The sequence below is a fragment of the Alligator mississippiensis genome, chromosome 4 (assembly GCF_030867095.1).
Source record: "Alligator mississippiensis isolate rAllMis1 chromosome 4, rAllMis1, whole genome shotgun sequence".
In the NCBI taxonomy this organism is placed as follows: Eukaryota; Metazoa; Chordata; order Crocodylia; family Alligatoridae; genus Alligator; species Alligator mississippiensis.
In genome coordinates this window covers 59360921-59378518 of record NC_081827.1, presented here as the reverse complement: position 1 = coordinate 59378518, position 17598 = coordinate 59360921, and the positions used below count along the sequence as shown (strand labels likewise).

General features: G+C 48.6%; 1 protein-coding gene across 8 annotated transcripts in view; it reads right to left on the bottom strand.

The window, feature by feature from the left end:
• TMEM117 (transmembrane protein 117) overlaps window positions 1–17598 on the bottom strand; it is a 397723-nt gene that overhangs the window by 203803 nt on the left and 176322 nt on the right. For all 8 annotated transcript variants that reach the window (XM_019492756.2, XM_059726034.1, XM_006272241.4 and 5 more), the window contains one exon: window positions 1492–1591. In XM_019492756.2, the coding sequence (XP_019348301.1) occupies window positions 1492–1591 (100 nt within the window). The remainder of the gene's footprint in view (window positions 1–1491; window positions 1592–17598) is intronic.

Genomic DNA, 17598 nt, shown 5'->3' with positions numbered 1-17598 from the left:
TACTCTTTTTATACTTTAAAAGTACACATAAAGCCTGTATCATTGCTCACACATGATCAATCACACTTGGTTCAATATACCTTACAATTTGCTGATAAATGAATTTTTTTAATAACACTGTTACATATCTTCCCAGATATGTACCAGGTTTTGATTGTACTGTCCTACATGCTTTTCTTATCTATTATGGGAGGTTGTACTGATCCTTACATCCCAAGAGTCTTGATGAGATTCCAAATGTTCCAATGCACTCTAGTGCAAGGGTTGTCAACCGGAGGTACGCATACGCCTGGGGATACTTGGAAAGGTGCTAGGGGCTGGGGAGGGAGGCGGGAAGAGGGGCGGCGGCTCCCCTCTGCACAGCTGCCAGCCAGATGCGCAGCAGGGGGAGCTTGCATGCAGCAGCTGCCACCGCCATCCACCACCCCGTGTCACTGCATGCAAGCCTCCCACTTCGCGTCCGGCCACCACCCCTCCTCCCTGCTCTGTGTCCAGCCACCACCATCAGAAGGGGTATACTCCTTAAAGGTTGAAAACCCCTGCTCTAATGCTTTCCAAATAACTTTTAGACTTACAGAATTTAACTCTCACTGCTCTTGGCCTGTCTTATGGCCTACACTTATTCAATGAAATTGAAGGTACTCTGCTGGGAAGTAAATGTGGTTTCAACCCCCTTAAACTGAGTAGAGCTTACTGGGCAAAAGATACTGAGTTAAGAAAAAGTAACCAGTAGCTTACTGGGTCCTCCTGGTTCCCCTTCCCCATGGTAGAAACACTGTCATATTTCTGATTGAGATACAGGAGTTCAGACACTTTTGTGAAAAGTATTGCCTGTCAGCAACTCTCTAATCAGTACTTGCGTGTTCTGGCAATACAATGTACTTTCAGAGCATGAGAGAACTATCTGCTTCCATGGATTGAATAGAATTGTTCTTCTGGAGTGAGATGCTTTGCTTTTGGATTTAAGGTTTAGCAGTTAATTTTTTTAAACCTAAATTTGAGGCCATTTTAACTGATGGTCCCACTTTGAAAGGGCTTCTCTCAAAGCAACTTGGGACTACGACTTACAATCTTGACTGGTTCTGACTAGTTTGACTGGTTCTCTTTCTTTTTCTTCTCCAGAATCAGCTCACTCAGTGTATTCTTTTTCTTTTTATTCCTTTTCACTAGATACGGAGATTGTCTCATTATCCTCTTTTTCATTCCATAAAAATATGTTGCCATGTTGCTGTTTCATAGCAAAGAAAGGGGCCATTTCTGCTTCCACAAAAGCCAATAGAAAAACTCCCACTGACATCACAAGATCAATTCGTCTGGATTCCTCACTTGTTACCATATTCTGCCATTTTTCAATCTTGCATCTGCTGCCTCTCCACTTGCTTAAGTGGAAACACTGATTTTACCTAAAGGCATTCAAGCTTAATTTTTCCTTTGAAAACAACAAGCACACCCTATTGGTTTACTTTTAAAATATAGTATTACAATTCTTACCATCCATGCTGTGACAAAATCTCCCATCCAAGTTCCCACTGCTGCTACCTTCATAAAACTTTCATTCCTGATGCCCATGAAGTCTGTTATAATATATGCTCTGTGAAAACAAAACATAGGTTGAAGGTTACATACATTCATTTAATGGAGTTACAATTTGCTTTAGTGAGAGAAATAGGATTAACTGTGAAAGTGTCAAGCTTTTGTACAATCACATGTTCTGTCAGATTTAAAGTCTTGATGGAGCACTAAACCTACAATGGTCAATTCCAATTAGAAATGAAAAAGTGAATCTAACTCTATAACTATTTCTCCTTTTTTCCTTTTGTTCTTTTTTCCTTATGTTCTTTCTCTCTCTCTCTCTTTCTCTCTTTCTTGCTTTCTCTCTTCCTTGCTTTGTAACTAAAAGAGTGACACAAGCTTCTGGATAATATAACTAAAATTTTAAACTTTTAATCTCTCCTTAAATTAAAAAAAAAAGTATTTGGATAATTGGACTTCTCAAATAAAATAAGACCTTTAGCCACTTTAGCCAACTATAAAAATAGTTGAACCACTTGATTTTTGACTTCATGAATCATGCTATCACGTGTCTTTTAATGCAATAGCACAAAGGCTGTTGTAGAACTGCCTCATATTCTTGTTAGATTTCAGAATCTTCATGGACATACTTTACCTAAAAGCCAAAGGAAATATATATTCATACATATTGGACTATCTTTAGACAGAACTTGAGAGGTGAAAATGCAAACAAGAAAAAAACTCCACCACCCAACCCTACTCATTCTGCTCAAATATTGGATCAAAATAACCATGGCCATTTTGCTTAAATAGTGGAGAAGACAGGGTTTCTGACATCATATCACAGTCTGCCATTCATGTAAGGCTCTGTACAGTGGGAAAAGCCAGGAAGCACATTTTCCCATGCTAAATTACAATGTGCTTTCTTGAGCACAGCATGCTGTCTGATCACTTCCATTATTAATAGGTTTTTTGTTAATTTTTAAAGAAAACATTATTCTCATTAATTCATATAAACACCAACAGTAAATCACAGTGACTATTACACTGTATCTTTTCAAGTAAATATGTACAGGCTTTTTGAGACAGCTTATACAAATGTAATTCATGTTCGGAGATGTGGATGACTGACCAAATTGACTGTAACAATTTCTTGGGAAATTGCATAATCTGTTATGCAAATTTTAATGATCTAAACACATATTATGTACAAAGTCATGTAGTATCTAGGGGTGGAATTCTATTTATCTTTGCACATCTAAGTGGCAGTTCTTGAGTCTAGCAAGTGGCATTTTGGCACTTATGCACAGGTAGAGATTCTGTTGCCTGTTACCCTGCACAGTGCACACATACATAATTACATACACGTATATCTGAGTGCAAGTCCCATAAAGGAGGAGGAAGGCAATGCCCATGTTTTAGGCCTAATAGCTAGGTGATCTGAACACTCGAACAGGAAGACCTGGGTTCTAGCGCATCATCTCCTTCCCATGGCCCCCTGCCCCAGTTAGAGGGGGGATTGAATTTGTGTATTATTTTTTCCAGTACAGAGCTTTAACTACCATGTAAGAAGTAAGGCATTATCTGAGTCCTCTGCATGTTTTTGGAAATTGAGTTGCTTCCCCTTGTATTTAATAGTCATTTGAAAAATAAATGAAAGGCAGTGCAGTGGAGAAGTTTTGTCCTCATTCGGCATGTCTACACAAGTTGCTTTACTGAGCCTTAGCCTAATTTACCCTGTAGTATGGGTGCATGTCTACATGTGTGCACCCTCACTGTGCAGTTAAAGGGGCTAATAGCAACCACATTTGATACCTGCAAGTACAGGTATCAAATTTAGATATGATTAGTTAAAAGGCAGCAATGCATGTGTAGATGCAACCTAGCACTAATCCTAGTGCCAGCTCTTCTCAGCCACTGGGCAGACAAGAATAGGATGGGGTTCACTGTAAACAAATGCAGGGTGCTGCACCTTGGGGGAAGGAATCCACAGCATACATACAGGCTGGGGAGTTCCCCTCTTGAAAGCACAGAGCTGGAAAGGGAGCTTGGAGTCATTATTGACTCCAAGATGAACATGAGCCGCCAATGCCAGACCGCAGCCAGCAAGGCCAGCCATACCTTGTCATGCACCCAAAGTTGCATCTCAAGCTGGTCTAGAGAGGTGATACCCCTCCTCTATGCGACTTTGGTCAGGCCACAGTTGGAGTACTGCATCCAGTTCTGGGCGCTGAACTTCAAAAGGGATGTGGCCAGCCTGAAGAGGGTTCAGAGGAGGGCTACCTGCTTGGTGAGAGGGTAGCAGGACAGGCCCTACGAGGAGAGACTGAGGGACCTGAACCTGTTCAGCCTCAGCAAGAGGAGGTTGAGGGAGGACCTGGTGGCTGCCTACAAACTCATCAGGGGAGATCAACAGCAAATAGGTACAGCCCTCTTCTCCCCAGCACCACCTGGGGTGACAAGGAACAATGGTAATAAGCTGATGGAGAATAGGTTTAGGTTAGAGATCAAATGGCAATATTTTACAGTTAGGGTGGCCAAAATCTGGAACCAACTTTCCAGGGAAGTGGTCCTTGCCCTTACCTTGGGCAAATTCAAGTGAAGGTTGGATGATCACCTGTCTGGGGTCTTGTGAACCCAGCATTCATTTCTGCCTGTGGCAGGGGGTCAGGCTGGATGATCTGTTCAGGTCCCTCCTGACCCTAGCTACTATGATACTATGATGATACTACGGGGCTACCCTGAGCCCAGCCCCAGGGCTCTCTGGCAGCCCCTAGTTGCAGGCTATAAAAGGGGCTGCAGGCCCTGTGTGCCACCCTGGACAGGACCCAGGCTGCCTCTGCCAGTCCTGTCCCCTAGCCAGAGCTGCTGCTTGGCCACAGGTGAGTACTGTAAAGGGCTACAGCCTGCTGCACCTCCTGCCCAGCGCAGATCTCCCCAGGGTTGCTGCCTGGTTGTATCTGGCAGCAGGGCCAACACCTGCTTCCTGCTGCTGCTCATCCCCAGCAGTGTCTCCTGTCTTTGCAGGTGGGCGGAGGATGTTGCTCAGGAGATCACCCAGGAGGAGGTGCAGGACCAGGTGCAGCTGGGGCAGTGGGCACAGATGAAGGCCCTAGACTGAAAGCACATTGAGCTGCTCTGGCAGCATGTGGCTCTCCAGATCCAGGCAGTAGAGGCTGCAGATGCCGACCGCTGGACCCTGGACACTCTCCTGGGCCTGGCAGTTGTGTCCATGGCCCCCACTGCCTGACCCCTGTCCATCACCCAGCAAGCCCCTGAGTTCTGCCCATCACCCTGCAGCAGGCCTCCACCTGGCCCTGGGAAGAGGTCCTCAGGCGCCTCCTGCCCACTGGAGCCCCAGGCCTGCCCTGCATCCCCAGCCAGGCATGGCACCACAAGGGGACGCTGGCCCTGGACTGAGGCTGGCAGAGGGGGGAGCCTCATGGTCATTTAAGGGTGGTGTTTGGAAATCACCCATGGATGAGCCTGCTGCCTGCCATGTTCATTGCAGCCCCCCAGACCCACAGGGGGACTGGCCAAGGCCAGGGTGCTGGAAGCTTGTCCCTGGGCTCTGCCTCCTAGGTGCCCCATCCCATAGCCCCCCAGTCCAGGACTCAGACAGAGTCTGAGACTGTTGTAAATAGTTTTCACTTTGGGAAGAGGGTTTTTTATTATTGGTGGGTGGGGCGGGTGGTAGAGGGGCTCTGTGTTGGGGAGGGAGGTATGAGGGGCTCTGTTGTGAGGGGGAAAAGAAGGTGCTCAGTGTTTCGGAGAGAGAGTGGAGAGGGGGGAGTTATAAGGGTGGGTGTTGTGAGGGGAATAAAGTTTTTTCTTTTAACCATGTTCCTGGCCTCAGAGTGGCGCTAGGGGTGGGGAGGGGGTAAGAGATGTGTGGTGGTAGGGCAAGCAGGCTGGAGCAGGGAGTGCATTAGTTTAATGCACAGTAAATTTAGACACTACTAACTGCACATGTAGATGCAACCATTGACAGCAAGGCCCCAAGCTACAATACAGGTCTCATTCTCTTCTAGGGTAACAGCAGCTATGTCACCAAACCACACATACTCTAGCTTGCTTACATGTTTCTTCCTGGCTCCACAGATCTTCTAGGGAATCTTTGGTCCCTGGTTCAATTCGGCAGAGATTCGGCCTGATTCGGTGGCCAAATCTCTGAATCAAATCTTTAATCTTTAATCTCTCTGAACCTTTAATCTCTCTGAATTGAATCTCTTTAATCTTTAATCTCTGAATCTCTTTAATCTTTAATCTCTCTGAACCATTAATCTCTCTGAATTGAATTGGAACCCTCCAAATCAACTCAGAGAGATTTGGACAGATTCAGCAATTTGGACATAGACACAGTGTTTTTTCTACATACCTGTAGGTAGTAGGCAGCTCATGAATGCTGTGATGCTGGGGCACATGGAGTGTCCCACAGAAATGTGGGGGGCTCCCCAGCACGCTTGGCAGCAGATCCAGAAGTAGACCAGAAGCACTTCCAGTCCACTTCTGGGTCTGCTAGACAGTGTGCGGGCCCCCCCCCCCCGGCTCAGTGACTAGTGCTTCCTGGGTCTGAGGGGGTACCCAGGGTCCCCCCGCAGATGGTCGCCAAGCCAGGGAGGTGTAGGGGGCCCCCCCTGTGCACTCCCCAGTGGACCTGGAAGTGGACCAAAAGTACTTCCGGTCCACTTCTGGGTTCACCACCCAGCATGCAGGGACCCCCCTGTGCTCCTGTGGGACACTCCATCAGACCCAACATCGCAGCATTCACGAGCTGCCTGACACCTTGAGGTATGCAGAAAAAACATTTAAAGTTGTGTCTATGTCCAAATCACTGATTCTCTGCATCAGCATCACATCTTCAGATGTGGATTCGGCCAAATCAAGTCAGGGACAGTGATCTGAATCAATTAATTGAATCACTGTCCCTGAACAGGGCCGAAGCCGAATCTAATAGGGCCTGCTTCGCACACCCCTAATATCTTCCCATCTTGGCTACCTAGGGGACCAGCTTCAAAAGGCATGCTGAAGAATGATTTCGATAACGTCTGACCTGTGGTATGATGGTTAGCATTCTGTCCTGGGAAGCTGGAGATACAGGTTCATTGAGTGGGGTCTAGAACAGGGGTCTTTTCTTCCTGGGTCAGTGCCCTAACCACTTGGGCTAGATACAAACATTTGTGGAGGTTAGAAGGAGGTTAGATTGCATCAAAAATTCTCCCCCCCCCCCCATCTAATTTAGCTCACCTAGGTATGGACCTTGCATTAGTTAGGTGGATCTATGTGTGAACTATACAGAAGTTCAGGACAGTGAGATTGGTCTAAAAATGGCTGACCTGATCTAAGTTAACCTCACACCTGAGGTACACCTAACTTAAATCAGGTCAGTCATTTTTAGACCAATTGAATTGTCCTGAACTTCTGTACAGTTCCTAGCACAGCCACAGGGCTGGCCCAGCCACTGACTCCAGCCCCAGGGCTGAGCTCTTCCTACCCCTTCCCTAGCACTGGGGAGCCCCCTGGCTCACACTGCTCCTCCTGCAGACCAGCCAGTTCCCCCTGCCCCCAACACTCAAGCCCATGACTCCCCCATCCTGCAAGTCACTCCCAGTGACAGGTGCTGAGCAAGTAGGGTGGGGTGGGGGAGGGGCAGCCAGGGTTGGGGGGATGGTTTACTGGGGATGATGTTTTTCATTTGGGGGAGCTTAGGGGACTAAAAATAGCCCCTGGTCCTGGGGGGTGGGGGAGAGAGCCCCCATTCTCTAAATCTTCCCACAGACCCTGCCAGCCCCTCTGAGCCTGCCAAACCCTCCTGGACCACAACAACACCCCCACTGACTCCCCTGCATGCTGATCCCACCAATCCCTCTTGTGGACTCTATCTTGCCCCACCAATCTCTTGACCCCCACCCCATGGACTCCACTTGCCCACTAACCACCTTGATGGACCTTGTCTGCCCCCAGATCCCCCCTGTGGACCCCACCTGCCCTCCCAATCTCCCCACAGACCCTGCTTGCTCCTGGTGAATCCCCCCCACAAACCCCTTCTGCCCCTGCAATTCCCCCCATGGACCCTGCCTGCCCCCAATCCACCTTGGAGTCTGTTTGCCATGCCCACCCCCAACCCAACCTGTTTATTTTGTTTCTGTGGCATAAGAGTCAGAAATGGCTTTCTAGGGTGTTATGTGGCCCTATCCAGCCCACTGTGCAGTGTGGGATATGCAGTGGGTCAAAGACACCAGCCAACAGCTGCCAGGCAACACTGCTGCATACAAGACAGATTATCAAAGAATGAGAAGTGACTTGATCATTGTGTATAGGCACTTATGCATGGAGAAAATATTTGCTATAGGATGAATTTTCAACCTTAATGACAAAGGCATAAAAAAATCCAATGGTTGGAAATTAAAGTAAACCAAATTCTTACTTGTATTCTATTTTTTTAATAATTTAAAGTTCACCTATTTATCTTTGCTCCACAACCTGAGAGTTAAAACTTGTTTTAGTAACTACATGACTTCATGAACACAGGCATAAAAAAATCCCCAAACTTATTTTGAGGTAAAATTATAAGGATGTGCAACAAAGCTAAAATCTGAACAAAGATCCTGAAGGAGTCTGGTGGCTACTGAAGTCAAATGAACCTACTTGCTTTGTCTTTTCTTTTGTTGCAACCTGTTTGGCTTTGTAACAATTTTGAGGCTAGTATCTATGAATAACTTTTACTGTTTTGAAAAGGGGACAAATGAAATTTGCAGTCATCTCTTTGCACAAAGTCTCCTCTGCAACATAGAGCTTGCTGCCCTGTTAGCATATCTTGTCACATTTAGCTTTGGTTGCACCTGCTTGAGTGATGAATTCTAGCATTTTTTTTTATTTTATATTCAGCCTTATTTAACCATTGCTTAAGTTTTTGTATAGCCTCATTATTATTTGAACTTTTCTTTTGCATTTTGTATCTGCACTATCAGCTATAGCCTTGAGCTCACTTTCATAGGAAACTTATGTCCCAGCATTGTCAACATAGGGATGTATAGTGCAAGCCTTGTTACTAGCTCAAATTAACTGAACTTGGCACTAACAGACTGAATCATAGGGATGAAATAACTGGATATGTTAATGAAAAGTGATAAGAGGGGTCCAATTGGACAGTGCCCAATGGCAGAGCCCTTGGAATTTCCGGAGTTGATGAACACACCAAATTAGGAGTCCAGGGCATGCCCAAATTAAGACATCAGTAAAAGACCAAATTATGATGCACGCATGTGATGGGCTTGCTGAAACAAAAGAATGTGCTGACAGGATAAAAACATGAACAGTACGATGATCCAAGCAAACCAGTCAATGGTACCCAGAAATGAAGAGACATCAGAGAAGTAAAGTTAAAGAAAAATCATAAAAGGGGGGTAAGAAGGAAGTTGGGTGTGCATCATCACCTAACACCTGGACTGAACAGCAGCCAAAAAGCTACCCACATATGACCACCCTCTACTTTCAGGAACTGATTGGCCAACTTTTCTGTGAAGTGGAGTAATATCTGGGATTGGGTGAGACCACTGGACTAAGAGTTTTTCTCTCTCTTTGGGCATGTCTACGCATGCATTTGATCCAGGCTCAATTTACTCAAGTGTAAACTTCTGTGGTTTAAGTGCTCCCAGGCAGTATCTACACATGCAGGCATTATGGCGTAGATTTGCTGCTCTTAGCATCGAACTTCCTGCAGCCCTGCAATGGGCCCCTGCCATCACCAGGGGGAGCTCCAGGCTCCAGCTGCCAGCAGCTGACAGCCTTCTTCAAAAGCCAGACCTGCTCACTGCACTCTGGCCAGCCACTTTCCTGCTTGCGAGCAACGTGCTCAGCACAGCAGAAGCATGCAGCAGCTCTCTCCTTGCCCACTCTGTCTCCCCACATTATGGCTGCTCCAGCCCCCATCCCTGGCAGTGATGACCAGTGCCCTGGACTCCTGCAGGCCATCATGCTGGCCCTGCTGGCCCACTATACTGACCACCACCAGGCCCACAGTTGTCCGGGCCCGCCTGGCTCCCCCACCGTGCAGTGACTGCCTGCCTGGCCACGGTGTGCCATCCTGGGGCCACCACTGCTGTGCAGCTCCTGCCAGCAGGAATGCCAACCAGAGGCTTCTGGACACCACCGCCGGGGCAGCTGTCACCCTCCTGGCCTCCAGCCCCGCCACCTCTGGGCCTGCCTGATCAATGAGGACTGGTGGCAGCACATTGTCCAGCACACCTGGGACAACAAGCAGGGGTTGGAGGCCTTCCACATGACCCAGGCCACCTTCTGGGACCTCATGGAGCAACTCCAGCCACACCTGGAGGAGCAGGACACTGGCATATGACTGCCCCTCCCCACAGACACCTGGCTAGCTCTCACCTTACTTAAGCTGGCCACATTCACCAGCCTCTGGTACATCAGCCACCTGTTTGGTGTGGGCAAGGTCACTGCTGGGGAGGCCATCCTGGAGGTGTGCGGTGCCCTCCAGGACATGCTGGTGGATACCGTGCTCTGCATGCATGACCCCCTGGTGGTGGTTGGGTTTCATGCCCTGGGTATCCCCCAGTGCACTGGGGCCCTGGAAGGGACCCATATCCCCATCACCTGCACAACCCATGGAGACTACCCCTAATACAGCCAGAGAGGCTTTCACTCTGTGGTGCTCCAGGCCACTATGAACCACTGTGGGGCCTTCATGCACATGAAGGCTGGGTGGGCAGTGCCCACAGTGCCTGCATCTTCTGGAACTCTGGCCTACTGGGCCCGGTGGAGAACAGCCGCTTTGTGCCAGGGGTGCTGGACCTGCAGCTATGTGCTGTGGCTGTCCCACCCCTGCTCATTGGGGACCCCATTTACCTGCTCCTGCTCTGGCTCATGTGGCAACCTGGCTACTTGGCTACCTGGACCCTCTGCCAGGCCCACTTTAACCTATGCCTAGGCCAGACCCACACCCTGGTGGAGTGTGTCTTCAGCTGCCTCAAGGGCTGTTTGCACTCCCTCACCACATACCTCAAGGTCACCAAGGAGAACTTCCCCTGGGTCATTGTTGTAGCCTATGTGCTGCATAACATCTGCAAGGCCCAGAGGAAGTTCTTCCATGAGGCCTGGGTGGAGGATTTGTGGTGCATGGAGGATGCCTGGCAGTAGGAACACTGGCAGCAGTGGCAGCAGCAGTGGTGCCTGCCCCCCACCCCAAGTTCCCAGGAGAGCTGTGCACCCACCAGCACAGGCCAGGGTGCCAGGTGTAGGAGACCCTGGCCGACCACCTCCTCCAGGACTTCCCATTCAAGCTTACCTACACTGCCACCCCCCAGCAGCACACTTACTGCCCATACATCTCACAAGAACAAGTTTTTAATTCCGGAGCCCTGCTCCCTCCTTCTTTCCCAACAAACAAAGTTCCCTTTTCCTCTCAATAAACAGAGCCCCTCCACCACTCACCAACAATAAAAACCTCCTTCCCCATGAAAATTGTTTAGAATGATCTTTGTGTGCTGTCCCAGGGTGGGGGCTGTGGGGTGGGGTGCCTAGGGGGCAGAACCCAGGGCCAGAGCACCCCAGCCTCTGGGTGTTCCCTGGTGGGTGGAACATACCGCGGTGAGTGCAGCAGGCAGGGGGCTCACTCAGGGGCAATGGTGGCTGCTGGTTCCCTGGTTGGGTGGCTCCCCCTCCAGCAGCCAGTGTCCAGGGCCAACAAGGCTGGCGTGCAGTCCTGGCCTCACTGCAGGCACCTCTGGCTACACGCCCAGGTGGAATCAGCACAAGTACTAGGTCAGGGCCCAAGTGTGGGGGGGGGGGGTGTTACGTCTGGGTCAGAGACTCCTGGTTGCTGGAGCAGGTGGGGGCCTGCTGCTGGGTGGTATGGATGTAGGTGGCTGCCAGGGAACAGGTGGGGCTAGGGTCAGGGGCTAGGCAGTGGGTAGCACAAAGGTGACTGCCAGGGCCAGAACAGTGTCCAGCACCCACTGGTCATCATCTGTGGCCTGCACTGCCCAGGTCAGGATCATGTTCTGCTCCTGCAGCCAGACCAGTTGATTGCACTCCAGGGCCTGGAGCTGTGCCCAGAACTCATGGACTACCCAGTCCTATGCATCCTCACAGGTGACATCCTCTGCCCACCAGGCCCATGAGTCCTTCAGCTGGGCCTCTTATGCTGCTACCAGCTGCTGCAGGAGGATCATGTAGTCCTGCATCTGCCTCTGGCAGAGCCAGAGTATCCACAGGGCACCAGGGCCCCAGCTGAGGGTGGCGGTGACCCTGAGACCACATCCAGCTGCCAAGCCTGGTCTCTCCCCCACGTGTAGCTGCAGGGCTTGAAGTGCCATGAGAAAGAAGCTGTTTGTGAGAGTTTGCAATATTTCTCAGATAAATGCTGTGCACCAGGGGCTGTGTGCTGCCAGGCCTCAGATTGGGGGTCAGGCATGCACACAGACCATGGTCGGGCGAGCAGGCCCTGACCTAGGCAGTCACCAGCTAAGCTCCCCATCCCCGCTTGCTCCCCTGGGACTGGTGGCCCAGTGGGTGCTGGCCATGGGCAACCTGCCTCCCCCACCCCACTCCCAGGCTCAGACAGGCCAGGCTCCTGGAAGCTCCTGCTGTTGTGGCTCCAGAACCCACTCCTGGCCTCCCCGCCCCCACGTTAGCTGCTCTCCTGTGTTGCTGCCCAGACCACGGAGCTTGGCCTCAGGGGGCAAGGGGCTCCAAGATGCCTGGAATGAGGAGCTGCCCCTACCCCTGCCCTCCCTGCAGGGGGCCTCTCCAGGGAGGCACCCTTGGGCCAGCTCCTTGCCATGCCAGCAATGTGCCCCGAACATGCCTCTGCTGTATGAGTCATGGGCATGCAAGAGGAGTTGTTTGCAGGGACTGAGGGGTGCTCAACCCATTATGCCATGCTGCTACTGATGGCCATGATGCCCTTGGCACACCTGCACACCTGGTACAGGGCCCTGAGCTATGATGGTGTGGGGGGCAAGCCTGTGCTTCCCCGCAACCTCTGCAACCACCTGGAGGGCTACCTGTGACTGCGCTACATGTTCTGCCCCCCCTCACCTGAGGAGGCCGCTGCTGCTGGCATTGACAGATTCCTTGGTGTGGAGGGGCCCATGCCCAACTAGCTGCAGAGGCTCAGTAAAGTTCTGCACCATCTCCCATCTCCCTGCCTGCTCCTCTGCCTCACCCCACAGTGCCATGAGGTTGTCAGTCTCCTCCATGGACCAGCTGGGGTCCCAAGTGGAGGGCATGGGCATGGGCATGGGTGTATGCATTGGTATCATCAAGGAGGATGCCATCCAGGATCCCACATTAGCTCTCTGGGCCCCCACACAGCTGTCCCAGTGCTGCTGGGCCTGGACAGTTGCCTGCAGCACCCAGCACAGAGGCACAGCATGGGACTGGCAGCTACACGGCAGAGGCAATGTCCCACAGCACTTGTAGGCTCAGGCCAGGCTGCTGGGGGTTCACTGCAGGCAGGTGGAGGTGGAGATGGTTCTGCTGGCCAGAAGCTGCCTGCAGCTTCTGGCCAGCAGCTTGGGGGCTGACAGGCCTGGTTGAAGGCTGCAGCAGCCTGCAGTACCCTGTAGGCCTAGACAGCATGGTTCTGGTAGCCACACAGTAGTGTGGTGCCAGGCAACAGTGCTGGGGTGCAGGTAGGCTGGCGCAGCTAGGCTGTGGCCTGCCCAGGGGGACAAATAGCCTGGAATACCCTCAGGATCCCTGGTGGCATGCCCTAGGGCTCAAAATGCCTGCAGGCTTTTAAAGCCTGTGTCAGGGTCTGTCATAGAGGCAGCCCAGCCCTGGGGCAGAAGAAGCTCCTAGCCCAGAACCCTGGGACTAGCCTGAGGCTGACCCTCAGTAGCAGGGCAGAACCAAGAACAAACTTGCTCCCGGGTCATGTCTACATGTTCGTTACTGCACAGTAACTAATACTATGTAAATTTGCTATCTGCATTTGCAGGTAGCAAATTTACGCACAATTAAGGGTTTTTACTGTGCAGTAAGTACATGCACATGTCGACAAGTGTACTTAGTGCTCAGTAAACTAGGCTACTGCACATTTAGGCATCTCATGTAGACATGTCCTCTATGTAGAAACTATTAATACATTAAATGTATTAATAAAGTTAGATTTTATTTAAGTTGAATGGTGTGAGGCATATTCCGTGTTCACTCTGGGTTGATTTTGCTTTAGTGGTCCTATAGAGCCATGGCTGAGTAACAACCCCCGCCAAAGATAACTCTTGTTTACCATTTTCACAGTGTAGTTCATGACATTAACTTCCAAATACATATAATGCTAGGGTATATTTAAGTGTATAAAAACCTGCTGTTAATTATGCAGTTAATTTTTAAACTAAATTAAGGCCAAAATGAGAGTGATCAGTATCTTTATATAAATTGTGATAGGTTTTAAATGATAATTAAAAGAGTAAATTATTATAAAGAAGGTACTAGCAACTTCATTCTGTATATCTGTAAACAGTGCTTATTCATTTAAAATATAACAAATTACTATGTTAAGGAAAATAATATTTGGCATAGTCATACTTCATTATAAATTGCAATGTACATGCACTACTTTCTATTTCCTTTTAAAGACTACTGGCATAATAATAACAGAATAAGGCTTTGTTCTTCTGAATAATTTTGATTTAAGGATACAGATAGATGCTTTTTTAAGGGTTTTTAGGAATATGATCTTTCCTTTTATTTAAATGTAAAAAAATAATCTGAGATATTGTTAATTTTTAATTAAACCTTGAAAGTTAACTTAAAATACTGGCTACATTATTTTAAGGTTGTACAATTATTTGACCACCCAGGAATAAAGTTTCACAGCACTACACAGCTTTAATATAGCTGAATTCTCACATGTATAAGTTGAGACCAGCTCTGCTTGCAGAATTCACATGAAATATCACTAATTAAGGATGGTGTTTTTAAATAAAGAAGAGATAGCTTCAAGTCTGTGAACTTCTGCTTTTTCTGCATTCACACTAAAAAAAATTGGAACCTGTGATTCTCTATCTGCCTTTTATGATGCATTGCCATGAGTGGCAGCTATGGTGGAAACGATGTACCATAGGCTAGATCTCATAGATTTCTACCATTGTGCTATTTGGTCACAGCTCAGACAACAGTTAGATGAAGTGGTGTTAAAAAGCTCAAACCTACATATTACTACATATTACTGCTATCCATAGTGTGGAGAGAACTGCACCACTGCTGAACTGTCCCATTTTTGGTAGTGCAGACAAAGGAACCTCTAAACCGGGCATGACTACAAATGCAAATGCTGCAGGGTGGGTTTACTTTAGAGGAAATTAGAGTAAACCCATCCTAGGCAGGCATCTACACATGTGGGGATATGGGAGAAGATTTGCTGCTCCTGGCAGCAGTCTTCTCCCATCCCCTCTGGCACTATACTAGCTCCCTGCAGCTCTAGGCTCCCACTGCATGCTAGCCCAGGGGCCGACTGGGAGCATGGGGCCAGAAGAAAGCTGCTTGCTCCCGGGGTGCCATCCAAGTGCCACTGGAGCCTGAGTGGGGACAATGTCCCCCTGTTCCGGCAGCATGGAGCTCCGAGCCACAAGTCCCTGATTGGGGGCAGGGAGCATTCTCTGCCCAGCCAGGAGCTTGCTGCTAGCTGCCCCACTGGTGGATCAGGGCAGAGGCCTGGGACCTGCCCCTCCCCTGCAACTCTTTCCAAGCTCTGTGCCTTGATTGCCTGATTGGAGCACGGGGCTCGGACCTGTCCCTGACCAGGACAGTTCCCAGCCAGCCCCACACTGCACAGGGAAGTCTGCACATGCCCAAAATGGGATAGTCCCCAGCCACCTCCAGGCTGCATATGCAGACTACTCTGCACAGCCCAGGGCTGGCTGGAAACTGTCCTGGTCAGGAGCAGGTCCCTGGGCAGGGAACTCTCAGTCCCCACTCCAAACAGGGAGCTCCATACAGGGAGCTCCCAGCTCCATACAGGGAACTCCATACAGGGAGCTCCCAGCCCCCACACCAAACATGGAGTCGGGGCTGAGAGCTTATTCCGCAATTGTAGAACTGGAGCTGGGAACAATCATCTCCCTGCAGGCAGCTCTTGCAGACAGGGAGCAATCTCCTGCTCCCTGCTGTCCAGCTAACCAGGAGCAAATTTGCTCCCGATCGATCATCTACATGTGTCATACTGTACAGTAATTACTTGCAAGTAAATTTTCTTCTTGTATTTACAGGTAGCAAACTTACTCATGATTAGAGCAAATTACTCAGCAGTAAGTGTCTGCATGTGTAGACGGTGATGCTTACTGTGCAGTAATTTACTCTAATCTCGAGTAAAGTGTCTCATGTAGGTGCGCCCACTGATAACCAAATACTCATAGTTAATGCTCAGCACATGTATACACTATAGAGTGTAATTCAATATAGTCACACAAGTTAACTTTACAAGGTCTAGTTCGGGTACCAGAGTCAGTCAAGCTACAGTAGCACTGAGCTCAGCATGAGTTACTCTACAATGTTTTGGTTGGCAAAATAAATATAACTGGCACTAGACTCTGCTGCTGCAGCTAGACTACTTCTAGTACCTGAGCTAACTCCTTTAAAGCTACCTCTGGTGTCTATACAAAGCTGAAGTCCACAGTGTAGCTGCACCTTCAGATACTAGTTTTATGAGCAAGATATAAGAACCTGAAAACTCATTATATTGCAAGACTAAGCATTCTAACTTTCTGCCTCTACAGAAATTTACCACAGTATTTACCCTTTGCATCAGAACTGTGCTTCACTATCTAAGCCAGCCATTCCCAAACTAGGGCTTGCAACTCATTTTGAGTCTCAGCACTTATAAGTGGGCTCCCTGGCCACACAATCACTAAAGGTGGGCTTATGTTGGCAATGAGAGTTTGAGAGCTGACCAGAAAGTTGGTTGCAAGCTTAGAATTGGGGCTGTAGTACAGAAAAACACTGTTTTTCCTTCTTGACTATCTATCCCATAGCCCTAATAACTTCTGCAGTACTAATCTGGATTTTCAAGGGAAAAAAAAGTATAGTGTACTGACAATATAGAAGATGAAATAATGTAAATTATAATTAATATCAGGTTTAATTTCAAAGGAATATTTTCATATTTAATGCACTGAAGTCTGCTAGTTCTGAATTTATCAGATACTGCCAGAGATGCACAGAATGTCCTGGGGAAAGCATTTCTATAGCATCCCTGTATAGGCCACCATGGAAGACTGTCAAAATGCCACAGGAACTGCATTTTGTGCTTTCTGTCTAATTGGTGTGGAAGTTCAGAGACTGGTACTCCAGATCACAGCACAGTTTTTTAGATTCTTACAGCAAGAGCATCACTGAACACTTAATGAACTAATAACAATGGGCACATTACTTGAGACATTTACTGCACAGCTAATTAGCTCTGCAATAAAACTTCACTGTCTACACATGCAACCCTATTAGGTCACAGTAGACTAATAACTGCTGCTGCAGGGTAGACCACCTAAACACAAGTGATACCCTGCAGTGGTAGTGTTTCATGCTCTACAGCACCCTCACATCTCAGCCACTCTCCCCCTCCCCCCGCCACTCATGCACATGTAGCCCAGTTGGAGGAGCCCTGGGTTGGCAGGTTGAACCCCTGTGTCCCCTCCAGGGGGGAGGAGATAAGCCTGCTTTATGTAATATGCTCCAGAGTTTTTGCTTCCAAGCACACATTCAAATTCAGGAATTTATTCGCATGCATTAATTGCAAGTGTAGATGCACCTGGATGGTAGGAGATGGCTATACTTTGTACAGTTGTGAAACAGAGGATCTTTCTCTGGTACTATAGGGAACTACCTTTAAGGTACTCTCACAAGATCCATTTTGGTGTCTGATACAGAGGCTGATGTTACACAGTCCTGGTCACTTGGAACTCAGACACAGATCAAAACAAGCTTCTCTCAGAGTCCTTGACTGTTGAATGATTGCTGAACAAAATGCAATATCAGGGGTAAAACAAATTAAGAAAATACTCTTAAATGACAGAATAGAGAAGTTCAAAGCCCAACAAGAGCTGAAACTCTCCAGAAAGGTGG